The sequence below is a fragment of the Ahaetulla prasina genome, chromosome 7, assembly GCF_028640845.1.
Source record: "Ahaetulla prasina isolate Xishuangbanna chromosome 7, ASM2864084v1, whole genome shotgun sequence".
In the NCBI taxonomy this organism is placed as follows: Eukaryota; Metazoa; Chordata; class Lepidosauria; order Squamata; family Colubridae; genus Ahaetulla; species Ahaetulla prasina.
Genome location: NC_080545.1, coordinates 47,255,899 through 47,271,683, shown reverse-complemented (window position 1 = coordinate 47,271,683; position 15,785 = coordinate 47,255,899). Strand labels below are relative to the sequence as shown.

The 15,785-nt window shown below is 41.7% G+C and overlaps 1 protein-coding gene across 1 annotated transcript in view; it reads left to right on the top strand.

The window, feature by feature from the left end:
- WIF1 (WNT inhibitory factor 1) overlaps positions 1-15,785 on the top strand; it is a 59,520-nt gene that overhangs the window by 25,946 nt on the left and 17,789 nt on the right. The window contains exons 3-5 of the mRNA XM_058189960.1: positions 11,071-11,179; positions 13,896-14,036; positions 15,359-15,454. Of these exons, the coding sequence (XP_058045943.1) occupies positions 11,071-11,179; positions 13,896-14,036; positions 15,359-15,454 (346 nt within the window). The remainder of the gene's footprint in view (positions 1-11,070; positions 11,180-13,895; positions 14,037-15,358; positions 15,455-15,785) is intronic.

Sequence of the window (15,785 nt, the reverse complement as noted above, 5' to 3'; positions counted from 1 at the left end):
TTAGCAGAGTGATGGCCTTCGGGAAAAAACTGCTCTTGTGTCTAGTTGTTCTGTAGCATCGTTTTGAGGGTAGGAGTTGGAACAGTTTATGTCTTGGATGTGAGGGATCTGTAAATATTTTCATGGCCCTCTTCTTGATTCATGCAGTATACAGGTCCTCAATGGAAGGCAGGTTGGTAGCAATTATTTTTTCTGCAGTTCTAATTATCCTCTGAAGTCTGTGTCTTTCTTGTTGGGTTGCAGAACCGAACCAGACAGTTATAGAGGTGCAAATGACAGACTCAATAATTCCTCTGTAGAAGAGCCTAATGCTGGGAAAGATTGAGGGCAAAAGAACAAGGGAGCGGCAGAGAATAAGGTGGCTGGATGGAGTCACTGAAGCAGTCAGCGTGAGCTTAAATGATCTCCAGGGGATGGTAGAGGACAGGAAGGCCTGGAGGAAAGTTGTCCACGGGATCGCGATGGGTCGGACACAACTTCGCAACTCACAACAAGAAGAAGTATACAGATCAAAATAAATTGTCTGCAGATTGATACAATTATTATTGGTATAGTTTTATTAAGTGTGGTCATTAAAAATAGTAATAATAAAATAAAATAAAGGTATTGTCAGAAATTCTTGCTACATTAACCAAATATAATTTATAACTGCCCATATTCCTCTTAAAAGGAATATATTCTTTAGTTTGTTTTTGTATTTTTAATGTATTAACTGTTTTATCTCTGTTGAATGCCTTCCACAGTTACTGATTGTGAGATAGCTATCTATATAATTGAGTTTAATAAATAAATAAAAAGCTAGTATGTCTTTCTGAATTTGGAAAAAAATGCTATTAAGCAATCAAAAGGAAAAAACAGAGTTAGTTGAGTAGTTAATTAGGCTATCCTCCCTAATCATAAAAATATAAACTTGTAAATTCCTAAATAAAAGAAGTGGAGTTTCAAGAATTCAAAAAGATATTAGTTAGTTAATTAATTAGTTAGTTAGTCAGTCAGTCAGTTAGTTAGTTAGTTAGTTATCAAACGTATATGGCTGTCTATCTCACGTATATGGCTGTCTATCTGACTTTGGGTGGTGTAGAGCAATCCAATTTTAAAAAGTAGATTATTAAGTAAATTTTAATTAAAATCTCAGAGTTCAGCTTGGCTGATTCTCATCAGTTACTACTACTATAGAACTATAGATGGCTTTGAAAGGAAGATGTACATCTCCTTAAAAATGTTATATCTGGGACTATGTTTGGCATAGTCCCCAGAAAAAAATTGCTCTTCTTCCAGCTTCTTGATAATTTACAATAATCAAGAATTATTTCTTTCTATGGCCGCAAAAGGGGAACCTGAAACAATATTTCCCCTAATGAGATTCTACAGCTGCCCTGATGAGCCATCATTTTCTCTCTTGTTGTGGGGCATGTTGCAGAAGACCTCTTTTGGTGGTCCTCCCTCAGGCTATGGTGGGATGGGCAACTATATGGCAACTTTACGATCTGTGGATTCAACTTCAGGATTCTCAGGAATCAAATCATTGTAGAAATTGTAATTATCTGAATAATTTAAAAAAGTATCTGGTGCCCTCAATCAGTGGTGGGATTCAATTTTTTTTACTACCGGTTCTGTAGGCATGGCATGGCATGGTGGATGTGGCTTGGTGGGCATGGCAGGTGCAAGGATATTGTAAAATCTCCATTCCCACCACCCCAGGGGAAGGTTACTGCAAAATCCCCATTTCCTCCCGATCAGCTGGGACTCAGGAAGCAGAGAATAGATGGGGGCGGGGCCAGTCAGAGGTGGTATTTACCGTTTATCCGAACTACTCAAAATTTCTGCTACCAGTTCTCCAGAACTGGTCAGAAATGCTGCATACCACCTCTGCCCTCAATTGAAAACCATAGTTCTTGCTTTCCCTATGAGTGTAGTGGAAATTTTGGGACTTGTTTCAAAATTTAGAAACTTGTAGAATAAAAGTAAAGAAACCACCTTCAGATTACAAACATTCAAGTGAAATTTGGTTAGAGAACCTCCTTAAGATAGCTTTTGATAAGATTTCATTACTTTTACTATTCAATACCAGTTCCATTGTAGAGCAAGTTTACATTTGAAAGACTGCAGAATAAACATGGCTGGTAAGTTAATAAAAGCTGATAGTTTATATTTACTATAACACATGCTAAAATCAGACCCACACACTGAACATTTTATAGTTCCTATAATATCCAAACCAACTGATACATTCTAAAAATATTTACTTGGGAGTTAGGCCCTGTGTTATTTCAATTGTTGGCATAAAACCTCTGAGGGATTTACTGCCTTAGTGTTGTCAGAAGAATTCTGGAGACTTCACTTACTGGTACTAGAAGAATAATTATCTGGGAACATGTCATTAGTCTTATTATCCAATAATAAAAGTATCACTTCTCCTTAGCCACTGTTATTTGTATATTATAATTATCAGCGGTTATTATCACATTAGAATGTCACAATATATCAATTATTTGTTAAACTAAGTTTGCATCCATATAATATACTTTCTTGTTCTATGCCAATGTGTGTTTACTTTAAAACTTATAGGTAGTCATTAACTTATAGACACAATTGGGACCGGAAATCCGGTCATAGTCATTACAGTCATGAGTTGAGGCATCCACATGACTGGCAGTTGTTAAGCAAATGCAGCAATTTTAAGTGCAAATTCATTCATTTGGAAAGATTTTTTTGCCAAAAACTGACAAAAAACATAGTGAATCATGATCATGTACCCCTGGAATACTGCAACCATTCATAAAAGTAACTAGTTGCCAAGCACCTGGCATGCATCACGTGACCACAGGAGGCATGATCATTTACAATGGCTGGGGTTGCTTTACAGGCCATAGAACAAGTGTTTTATGGTCTGTAAAGCAACCTCAGCCATTGTAAATAGCCATGCCTCCTGTGGTCACGCGATGCCTGCCAGGTGCTTGGCATCGTAAATGCAAACAGTCATTAAGTGTCTATCATAAGGATTACCTGTACTTTAGCTTATTAACTTAATGATCTTAACTATTTGAATAGTCAAGCATAATATTCAGCCTACTTGTAAGTATTGTATGGCTGTGCTTTGGGGTTCTCTTCCTGATGGGTCCAAGATTTGTGTTCCTAAGTCTTATCCTGATGGAACAACTGCTTACGACTACAATATCGCATGATCTGTGACAAATAACTAGTGAGTATTAAGCTCTGACAAACGTTTTAACCAATCAAAGATTTTGTTTTATATAAAGATCTAATGGGTTGTAGAAGATAAGGCACAATTGTAAGAGTAAATTAAAAACAAGTTATAGTCTGCTGTTGACGCAGTTTTGCTCATAAACCAGCAGTAGCTTAAAGAAAGAAAGGTTTTTTTTGCACATGGAGAGATTCCTGAGTGTGGTGTTGAGTCAATGTTTATTTTCTGCTGATGGCTCTCAAGTAAGATCCTGTTGGACTGTAACTCAGAATTCTTCCCCACACATCTGAGCCCACAGGGAAACAAAGCTTTCTGGGCTAAAGTGACTTTAGCATCTCGTTACATCGAGCTTATTTTCCTTTTTGGCCTGGTGAATTTAATTAGTACACTTCTTTTATTTTTAAGCACTTGGCAAAGAAAGCAAACTGGATGAAAGGGAATCAGCCAGCGCTTTACTTTGAAATTTTCAAGGCAGTGCTTAGTGATAGAGTAAGCTTGACATAAATGGACCAAGTACTGTGCATAGATTACTAGAAACTGCATGGCATGCTAAAATTTGACTTAATGAGGGATAGTCAAAAGTTTCCATGGGATATATCTTTCCATATACTGGTACATAGTATACTAAATTATAAGGAACCAGAATTGTAGAATATCTATTTTTTCTTCTTATCTATATTTATTACTCTAATGCATCTAAATAAAGTATTAAGAATGTAAGAATATTATATAAATATCACTGACCTGAAATAACATATGTATTTATTATCATATTTAGACACTACCCATCTCCCTCAAACAGTGTCTCTGCATTAAAACTGAGAAGATAATGTAATAGATACAATAATATGCTAAAAATTGCACTGGTTAATTAATTTATTAATACTTTATGGATATATCTTTAGATTCTTCAACTGTCACTCACTTAATTACTATTTTATATATTTCTTTTGAATATATTAGCAGTAATATATTTTTGATTAGAGTTCATTGTATCTTCTAGTTGTTATACTGCACTAATAAAACACTTAAATGTTAGAGAAAAAATCCTAGAAGAAACCAATATATACATTACTATAGTGCATGAATATAGTGCATGAATTTATTACAAGCAAACAGTGTCTCTTCTTTTCTCAGTAGTTCTCAATAGTTCTCAGTAATTTGATGGAGTGGGAGAAATGTGAAATAAACTGAACAGATAGATAGAAATTGTATCCAGTGGAGCAAAAATGTATTTCTCATCAGGCAATATTGCTCAATCATTTAATAAAAATGTTTTGCTTTTTTTCTTTTTAAATATGCACAGCAGGACCATGCTAAGTTAGACAATTCAATTTCGAAATATTGAAAATTTTGTCAGATAACAACATAAAATTCACAGAATATAAATATCGAATATGTAGATTCTAATTGTGTTTTTTCTCATTGTTCTTTTTCTAAGAATTTTTAATCAGTTGTCAAAATGACAATTCTAATGACAGATTAAAGTTCAGTGTATACATTTCATTATTTAAAAAAATAGGTGGTTCGACTAGTTTGAAGTTACAACACTGAATGAATGGTGAATGAATGAATTATGGTCATCCCAGCTCCCTCATGGACAGGTGATCATGATCTGGCCACTTGGTAACCAGTTTGCACGTATAATGGTAGCAGCATCCTGCAGTCACACGATCGTGATTTGCCACAAGTTGTGCCAATATGTCTTCCCCACCCACACACCCTCTCAGAAACTTGCTGGTACTCACACCACACATCCCTGGCCAGTCACCCATTATCTCTGGCCACTCACAGACCTTTGTGCGCCCTTTCCCCAGTAGCAGCAATTACCCTAAGCCAGTGGTGAAATCTAAAATTTTTTGCTACTGGTTCTGTGGGCGTGACTTGGTGGGTGTGGCTTGGTGGTCAGGTGACTGGTTGGACGTTGCCAACTTGCCCTCACTCACTGAGCCAGGAGCTGCACATTCTGCCCTTCTGAAGGACCCAATGCTTTGAGTTTCCCTCCGCCCATCTGGCTTGACTACCCAAGTGAAACTGGAGCCTTCTTTTGCTCCGCTCTCCATCCCGGAGGGCCATGCATCCCCCCCGCCAATCCTCCATACATACCACCCACCCCATTTCTGCAAAGGCAGAGCCTCCCCATTGCAAGGTGATACAAAGAGGGGAGGGGGATGCTGCAGAAAAGGCCGCCTTCCACCTGTGCCTCCCATGCTGGCTCCATGGGGCTTGGGGCTCCAAAGCAGCCCACTGGATTTGCACCAGCCATCTGCCTGCTGGCGCCTCTCCAGGAACTTGGCCTGCGGAGTCTGGTGCTCTAGGGGAAGGAGGCTCAGTTGCGGCGGCGGTTCCCAGTGGCAAGGAAGTGTAGCAAGAGAGACAAAAGCCACCAGTGGGGCAGCAGCCCCCCGCATAGGGAAGGGGCCCAGCCCGGCCAGTCCACCGCAAAGCCTGTGGCACTTTCCCTTTGGCCTGGACGGCGGCGCTTACCCACACAGGCCAGAGCAGATATCCCTTCATCTTCCCGAAAGTAGGTCGCCACACTTGTAGTCACGCAGCCAGCCAGAGCAGAACATGGTACAGGCAGAGAGGCATATGCAGTCCCCGCTGAGGCCACCCTGGCCGAGCCATTGCCGCACCTCCATAGCAACAGGCTTGCCAGAGCTGGCTTGCCCACCTTCATCACCTCCGTGCGCTGTGTGTGGAATGGGCCGCTGCCGCCACTCTCCCCACCCTCCCTCATCACCTGACTACAGATGTCCACATGCCCAAATCAACCTCCCAAAGCAACCCTGCCGCCACGAAAGCGGGGGTGGGGGACTGCCTAGAAGGCAGCGTGGAAGGCAGGCAAGCATGGCAGGCTCCCTTCCCCATAGCCCCACAGCCCTGCCATGCTTGTCTGCCTTCCATGTGGCCTTCCACTTGCCTGCCTTCACAAGCTGGCCACGGGGATGCAGGAAAGGCTGCGTGGAAAGCACGGAAGCATGGCAGGACTGCAGGCTATGGACTGATTCAGGGACGTGACCAGCCAGCGATTGCTACTGGTTCAGCAAACCAGCTCCAATCTCCACTACTGGTTTGAACCGGTAGCATTTCAACCCTGCCCTAAGCCCTCCTATATTTGCATTTCTCATCTGGCAGTAGCCATCCCAAGCCTCATCATGCTCACACCATACCTTTATTTATTTATTTTATTTAATTTTTCTGCCATTTGTGCTGTCTCATACACCCTCTCTCACTGGCAGCTGCTATCCCAAGCCCCGCCTAGCTTGCACCTCAGCTCTGGCCCCTTGCACAGCCCTTCACTGCCTCTACCACCCAGTAGCAGCCAGTCTTCTGCCTGCCAGTCTTCTTGAAAGCCATCTGGGACTTGCAATTTTCTGCTGACTTCCCCACTGATTTGGGTTATTGGAAACCAGCAGGAAATTGCAAGGAGGTCTTTGCTTAAAGACCCACAATCCTCACTTAACATTGGCAACTGGGCTGTAGGGATTGCCATCGCTAAGCAATGAGATCACATGATGTCACATTTTATGACTGTATCAATTCTGGTTCCAAGTGTCATCATAACTCAAGGATTCCCTTTATAGAAAAAAATTCTTTATGGCTAAATGTATTTGCTATTTACAGTTGTTGCTAAAATTTCATATTTCTTTTACAGAGAGCTTACTTTTTGGTAAATGCTATATTATATATTTGTGTTGGTCCATGATTGTAATAAAGATTGAATTGAATTGAATATTATATATTCTGTGCAAACTGAAACCAACAAGTAGAAAAAGTGAAAAAAATGATCTAAAACCAAAATCTTTGTTTCTTGTCATAGTGTAAACTTTAAAAAACTATTATTTATACTTTCATAAGGTCATAATCAAAAGTTAGTTCTTGGTAATGATGTGCTAGAAGATATGTGTCCCAAACTTCAAAGCCATTTTCTAAGCTATAAGGAGAATGGCTCACTACTTTTCAAGTATGGCCAAAAGCAGCTTGTAGATTCTACGGATGTTTTCTAAAATTCAAAGAGATCAATTACTTTAACCATAGGTTGTGAACTCTTCTTTCATCACATCAGGAAAGCCTTATTATTGACACAATAAAATGTTTGACTGTAATCCTTAATTAGCAGGGATGGTATTTGAAAACATGTTTTACAAATGATTTCAAAGGTTTTTTTTCTTTCTCTCTCCAAGATTCCGCATTCTCTTTAATTATACCACAGGAAGAAAAATAATGTCATGTTTTCTTTTTCTCCTGGAGGGAGACATCATAAATAAGTAAAAGTTGATAACTTTCACAATTTTGGGGAGTTTTTTGAGACAACTAACAGGCATGTAGATGGAGGGAACCCTGTTAACATTGTATACAATGTAAAATAATAACTTATTCCATAAATGCTAAGTTTATTCATGAGTCCTCAATAAGATTTTCAAAAAGCCTATTGAGGACTCATGAATAAACTTAGCATTTATGGAATAAGTTATTATTTTACAGACAACAACCTGTTAAAAAAGAAAAGGAATCAATAATTTAGATTCCTACCGTGTTTTCCCCAAAATATAATCTACCCCAAAAGTAAGCCCTCCCCTGATTTTTTGGGGTAGGTCTAATATAACCCCCAAAATAAGCCCTAGTGAAGGGGTTGGGTGTGGCCAGCCTAGGAGGTAGCCTTTCCCTTCCCCAGTCACCTCAGCTCCTTAACCGTGGCCTGTGGATCAGCTGATCCACCGAGGGCTGGGAGTCCTGTCTTTCTGGGTGCCTGGAAATGTTTCTGGTGATGAAGCAGAAAGCCATGTGGCCCGTCGGAATCAGCTCCCCCACCACCACACCTCTACCCAGCTGCTTGAGAAAAGGACGAACAGGCAGGCAATTCTGAAAGATTGTGGGATGTGTGTGCTTATGGTAGAAGCAAAGTGCAGCCTGTCCCTTTCAAGCAATCAAATGTCTATGTGTGTGTCAGAGAGACAGAGAGAGAAAGAGAAATGACGGAGAGGAGTAACAAGAATTGCAGGCAACGCTGTTTGAAAGTGTTTCGTCTCTGCCGTTTCTCTTTCTCTTTCTCTCGCTCTCTCGCTCTCTCGCTCTCGCTCTCTCTCTCTCACACACACACACACTTGTTGAGAAACAGCAGAGGACAGGCAAGTGGATAAGGGGACTGACCCTCTCCCGTTTTTTTATAAATTATCTTAATATTGAGGTAGTCAAATTTGCAGCTAAACTATTCAGAATGATAAAAACCAGTTTAATTATAGATCTCCTTAGGGCCTTTTGAACTGGATAGTCAACCAAATAATACATGAGATTCAGTTTTAAGTACCGTATATACTCGAGTATAAGCCGAGTTTTTCAGCACGCTTTTTGTGCTGAAAAGCGGCCCCCTCGGCTTATACTCGAGTCTACGTCTTTGGGAACCCCGCACAGGAGGGGGTACCGAACGGACTCCCATGGAAAGGCTGGGACACACCAAGCGCGCCAAGAACGGCTTCCTGTCCTCTCCTCGCGGAGGCGGCACGGGTTCGCGAGCGGGAGGAGCAGCCGGCACCGCCCGCACCTGGCAACCGCAGGCAGCTGGCAGCGCTGCCCGGCGCTACGGGAGGGACGGGGAGCGGGCCCGCCGAGGTCTCGCGGGATTTGTCGCCCCCAGGCCGGCCCCCATTCCCGTGTCTGGCGGGCGGGACGCAAGGAAGAGGAAGCACGAGCAGACCACGACCAGACCGCCAGCGAGCACTGCGGACGGCGCAAACTTGGCGGGCTGCTGCTGCTGCTGCTGCTGCTGCCGCCGCCGCCGCCGCCACCGCCACCGCCACCACCACGGAGCGAGCCCGACTCCTCCTGCCCGAATCGCGCCGTGCGAGTGCTGATGGGGAGCTGCCGAGTCCGGCCTGAGCAAAAAGGTCGCTCCGTGGTGGTGGCGGTGGTGGTGGCGGCGGCGCAGCACCCCCCAAGCCCAGGCCGGACCCGCCAGCTCCCCATCAGCACTCGCACGGCGCGATTCGGGCAGGAGGAGTCGGGCTCGCTCCGTGGTGGTGGCGGTGGCGGCGGCGGCGGCGGCAGCAGCCGCCAAGCTCAGGCCAGACTCGGCAGCTCCTCATCAGCACTCGCACGGCGCAATTCGGGCAGGAGGAGTCGGGCTCGCTCCGTGGTGGTGGCGGTGGCGGCGGCGGCAGCAGCCGCCAAGCTCAGGCCGGACTCGGAGCTTGGCGGCTGCTAGAGCGTGAGGCCCGGGAGGCTGAGCTCGCACAGCATGGGTAAGGCGGGAGAGGAAGGAGCCTTCGCTCCATTACTCCGATGGAATGACCTTTTCTTCTGGCCTTTGGGGTGGCTCTCGCGGCGGCGAGCTCGCGCGGTCGGGGAAACCCTCCCTCCCTCAGCCGAGAAGGCTGGCGGCTCCCCCGCCCCGCCCTCTCACTGCACCGCCAGGGCTTCCCTGCGCCAATGCACAGCCTGGCGGGAGTTACTGCGGCTCACCCGGCTCCTGCCCCAACTGGTGGTGTCGGGGCAGCCGCCGCCGCTTTCTAGCAAAAAGGTCGCTCGCCCAAAACTCCTCGCCTTCTCCTGGGAAGGGCTGGATGGCTAGCCGGGAAGGGTTGAATAAGCCAACCTCCCTCCCTCCCTCCCTCCTCTCCCCCGCAAGCGAAAGAGCGTTTTCCCATTTCGTCGCTTGGGAGGGAGGAGGAACACGAGCACCGCCTTTCGCGCTGGCATTCCGGGATTTCCCTTTGTTTAGAGCTGGGAATCCTCCTTCCTCAGCGGCCTTTCCCTGCCCCAGTCCTCAGAGCTCTCTCTCCGGATCGCTCTTCTAGTTGACCCTATACTTTAGGCTGGAACAAGCGGTTTGAGAACTGGGTTATTGCTTTACTATCTTCTCTTGCTTTTTCATGCTCGGGCAACCCTGGGCTTTCCTCGAGTCTCATTTCCCACCCTAGGCTTATACTCGAGTCAATAGTTTTTCCCAGTTTTTTGTGGTAAAATTTGGTACCTCGGCTTATATTCGGGTCGGCTTATACTCGAGTATATACGGTAAGTATAAATGGGAAAACAGTCCCCTGCTTCACATATATGTATTGGTGCTGTCCTCGCCTATTTCTTATTGCACAATAAAAGAAATATATGTAGTGATAGAGAGAAAAAAGGCAAATTCCATCTTAGGGTACATTCAGAAAAGGATTGCTAATGAAACCGTCAACATTTTAATAGTCTTATGCAAATCTCTGGTAGATCAATTTGAGGGATACTAGATATAATTTGTTAGTCACATTTTTAAACGTATATAATAGAAGAAATGCAGAAGAGACCAAATGAAATGATTAGGAGCCTTAAACATTTCCTTCTCAAGAAACCGCTCAAATGTTTGAAGTTCTTTAGTCTAGAATAAGTCTGCACAACTTATGGGCCTGTACAACTCAAAAAATAAATCCACTGCCATCAAATGTTTCCACCGCCATGTTGCCATTCTTAAAGACACCCTGCCAATCTCCAATGGAGGTATCTCCAATGCCTCCAGGCCCCACTGACACTGGCAGTCCATCACTGCATTCTCACTACTAACCACCAAATAGGTGATTGGGACACCAATCATTTCTTTGGGACTTGTCATTATTTTTAATTTCCCTCTACAGTTGTGCAGGCCTGGTGTAGAAGAAAGGCAACTGAAGAAAGACATAATCAAAGCATATAAAATCATGCAACATATGGAGAAAATGGACCTTCTCTCTGTTTATTCAGAAGTAAATGACACAATGTTGAGTTCACAGAGTTGTACTTTTAGTTGTATTTTTCTCATCAAAATAAGACTCTCAAGTAGAAAATAGAGCAACATTATTATAAAAAATGTATTTATTATATATTTTTATATATCACTTTTCATGCAGGCTGAATATTTTTATGAATTCCTCTCTTTGCGCTCTCTGGATAAAGGAATAATGGCTGACCCAACGGTAAACATCCCTCTGCTTGGAATGATACCTCACCAAACCTCAGGTCTGTAGCATCCATCTTTATTTATGCATCCAATGTTGTTCATGTAAAGGATGAATGAAGAAAAGTGGTGAGCCAATATGTTGTTGGTTTGTGTGTGTGCCATTAAAGATCCTATGTTAACTGTGAAGACTTTAAAAAATACTGATTTGTTGATGATTTGAGCCAATCATTCTCTTGCAACCCAATCCATCTCACCAGGTTGTATTGCGGAAAATATAGGAGGCAGGAGTAATAGGTATGTATATGTGAAGCGCCAGGGAAATCAGGAGATTCAGGCAGTTCAAATGGATAGAAAGATCTATTGCAAGCTTAAGCTCTCTATAAGAATCTGAACTACTAACAGCCCAAGCAAGTTGGCAGTAGAAAAGAGTCACAAGAATTCAAGGTGGGCTGGATATAGATCTCTTGTGGGTGTCAAGGGACTCATGACTATGATGCATTTCACCCTCCCTTAGGCTCAGCCTGGTCATCTCCTACAGTTTACTGTCTTCACTTATATACAAAAAAGTGGGATAAAAAGTAGAGTAATAAGAATGGAATGGGGCAAGGTGGGGTGGAGTGGAGTGGAATAGAACAGAATAATCTGTTTGTAACAGTTATGTACTATAACTTCTTTGAATCAAATTATCTAATAATTTGGTAACAATGAAAGTCTTTGGAACTTTTATTATCTAAGCACCTTATGTTCCGCATCTGAAAAGAGGAAGAATGCCAAATGTTGGGACTGCATCACTAAAATTCTTGCACAGTGAAATGTGCTCATATTAATCAAGAAAAAGATACAGAAACATCCAGTTCTAAGACCAAAAAAAAATAGCCCTTCTATTTGGTAGAGAGAACCGTGGACTCAAGTCTATAGATGCTGAAGGTCTATAAGTGGCCTTGAGATGCTAAAAGGCAAAATGGTATCTTCACTTTCAACCTAGCCTGCTGTCCTCAGATGAAAAGGAGGATACTGACTCTTGCCTTGTCGATGTTGAAATAATATAAAGCTAGCAATCCAATTGGCTTCTAGACTAGTAATAGTTTATATCTTTCTCAAGATCATATAAAGAGCAATTACATTCAGCATGGTAGCTGGAAATCTATGTACATCAAAATGAACTTATAAAGTATAACTCTGTGGAACATTAGCTAAGTAAGAAAATGTTTATTTTGCTGTGAATAAAAGGTAAGAGTAGCAAAGGATGAAAAAGGAATCAAAATAATATAAAGAAATATTTGCTAAGAATGTTTAACTCCATAACTTTTAAGCCAAAGAAAACTCATGTACAATAGCTACCAAAAGCTTCTGATATGAAGACTACATATATTTTATATGGTGTCTCTCATGAGGAGAGTCCAGCTGAAGATATATAGAACACTCTTGTTCTTTGCCTTTCTTTTCTTTTTTTAATTAAGAGTTTGGCCAGGCAGAAATGAGAATAGTGAAGACCTCTCTCTTCCTTTCATTCTGGACACAAAGGCAAAGTTTGCAATTACATTAAAACAATCCTTTAAGGCACTAGCATAAAAATAATGGTCTTGGTCACATACTGGATACTGGAGGCACCCTTTATACTTATACTTATAGCTGCACTGGTGATGGTTTAAAAGAGGGAGCAAAGATGGATACAGGACATTGCTGTTGTCCCAGAGGTTGAAGTAAAGAACATGAAATAGGAGTGCTTTTTCAGACGATGATCAATTTTCTGATTGGAGGGTGACTTCATGGAACAGGTTGGATTGAAAGATGATTTGCAATGGTGCTATTGCAGTGCTGAAGAGCAAATACATGAATATATTCACTTTAAGGAACTGAAATGGAGGCATGCAGCCCCTGCTATCAAGAGTTATTGTGCCAGTGTCTAGACTGTACATTTGCCTTGGATTTGGGATGACAGCAGAGATTATTCATACCAAACTAAAGGAACCTTTCCCATCCTAATGTCTCCTAGATTTATGAGAAGAACTGCAATTCCCAAAATATTGACCTATCTTGTGTATTAGGTGAGAATTAGGAAAGCTGAGAAGCCCAACTCTAATTAGTTATGACCCTTTCTACAAGAATAAATGTAGCATTTTCTCCTTTAACTTATTTGTATTGTATATTTCAATCTAATATTGAATTCCCAATAGATGATCAGCTACATATTTTAACATATATTACAATATTTATGACAGGGACACGGTGGCTCAGGGGCTAGGACGTTGAGCTTGTCGATCGAAAGGTCGGCAGCTCAGCGGTTCGAATCTGTAGTGCTGCCGTGTAACAGGGTGAGCTCCCGTTACTTGTCCCAGCTTCTGCCAACCTAGCAGTTTTGAAAGCACGTAAAAATGCAAATAGAAAAAATAGGGACCACCTCTGGTGGGAAGGTAACAGCGTTCCGTGCACCTTTGGTGTTGAGTCATGCCGGCCACATGACCATGGAGACGTCTTCGGACAGCGCTGGCTCTTCGGCTTTGAAACGGAGATGAGCACCACCCCCTAGAGTCGGCAACGACTAGCATGTATGTGCGAGGGGAACCTTTACCTTTACAATATTTATATACTGCTGATTCTGCAATGCCCTACAGTATGTAATACTAGTATTTGGACTTATATACCACTTCACAGTACTTTACAGCCCTCTCTAAGTGGTTTAGAGTCAGCATATTGCTCCCAACAATCTGGGTTCTCATTTTACCACCCTCGGAAGGATGGAAGGTTGAGTCAATCTTTTCCTTTTGTTTGTAGTTGTTCAAGTTGGATTTCCTTGTCTTGGAAAACAAGACGGAGTGGCAGCATTTGAAGTTACAGTAATTGTAATGAATTCAGAAGGCACTGTCATACTGCAAACACCACAGAATGCCATCTTCTTCAAAACATGTCAGCAAGGTACCTGGAAGTGAGCTGAATAAATATTTGTCTGTTTTCAGAGTTTTCAGTATGTTGGGAATATCAACATTTGATCCTATTTCCCAATTCTGAAGCAAAAGAATGGAAAATATCTGGCGTAGTAATAACAGATCCTAATAAGCCAAATCTTATTAGTAGTGTCATATGCAGAATTCCTAAGTCAGCATAATTGTCTATTCCTGGTCCATTAAGGCACAAGACTAGGAAGCAGGAGACCATGAGTTCAAGTCCCACCTTAGCTGTGAAAGCTAACTAGGTGACTTTGGGCCAGTCAAACTTTCAGCCCACCTCACCTGACAGGTTGTTTTTGTGGGCAAAATAGGAGGAGTAAGCTGTGTTGGCTATGTTTGCCACGTTGAGTTATTTGTAAAAATAATAAAGACAGAATACAAATGAATAAAATAAAATCTAAAAAAAAATAAACAGGCAAATTTTAGAAAAAGCTCACAAAATCAGATAGTTAACATAAGATAAATAATCAAGAAAATAGGTTGCTTATGATAGCCTATATTCAGCTACATCTTCCTGCTGGCTATTTGCATACCCATGCAAAAGCCCAAATAACACCTGGCACTAGTTTGGCTGATAATACTTAATTATAGTATAGTTTTGTTTCTCATAAAACATTTTGCATAAGAGGAGAAAGGGGATTATGAGGCAGTAGAAACTGTCTTAAATGACTGAAATGGAGGTAATAACTGGCAATTAAGATGAACCTAGATTGCTCTAGTTATTGAAGATCTGTGCAGTCTGGCAAATCTCAGTTGGACTGGACCATTTTACACTGCTGAAGGCTTTGTAGCTCAGAGCAAATCTGGAGAACATTGCTAAAGAAATCCAAAGAAAAACCTGAAGAGGAAGAAATGCCATGGGAACTGTTTACTAAATACAGATGGGCCTGTTGGAGGTCAAAGATGAAGGAAGATCAAAGGTTTACCAGTGAGAGAAGAGCCAGTTGCCAGTTTGTCCTCCATTAAATTGAGATTTCACAGTTAAGTCTTTCGGTTTTAAATTGGGTTATTCTTTCCAAAAAAATGTTTATAGAACTTTGCCTGACTTTGCAAGTGGGAGAATAATTTTCTTTCATTACATCGTTCTCTTAGTATTCCTTTAAATTATATTTTGACATGCATGCCTTTGATTATAGTTTTCTTACACATGTTATGCGCTACCAAAATATCAGAGATTTTGACATAGAGATGTTCTTTTTGGAATCCCTAACCATCACATCATCAATAGATGCTGGTGTACTTAAGCAACAAATAAGTAAAGTAATTTAATCTATGTCATTTTCTTTGAAGCTGAATGTCCTGGAGGATGCAGAAATGGGGGATTTTGTAATGAAAGGCACGTCTGTGAATGTCCAGATGGATTTTATGGTCCTCACTGTGAAAAAGGTAATCAAAAAGAGTTCTTCAGTTCTCTTCTGTACTTTATTTATATAACAAAAAGAAGCTAAGCAGTCACTTCTTTCCAAAATATTGTTTTGGAGGAATTTTTGGATATGGCTAGGAGGCTTCCTAAAATTAAAGCTAAACACATAAGAAAAGTATTTAATGAACTGCAGCTCTTAAGAAAGCACTGTTTGTTTATACAAAAGATAAAGAAGTTTCCATTAAAAGATCTGAAAGACGAAAAAAGAACAGGCCAGCAACTTAATGAGAACATTGGCAAAACATTAAGTACAATGCACATTAACTTGAAAATATGAAGTACCACAGTTGTTTT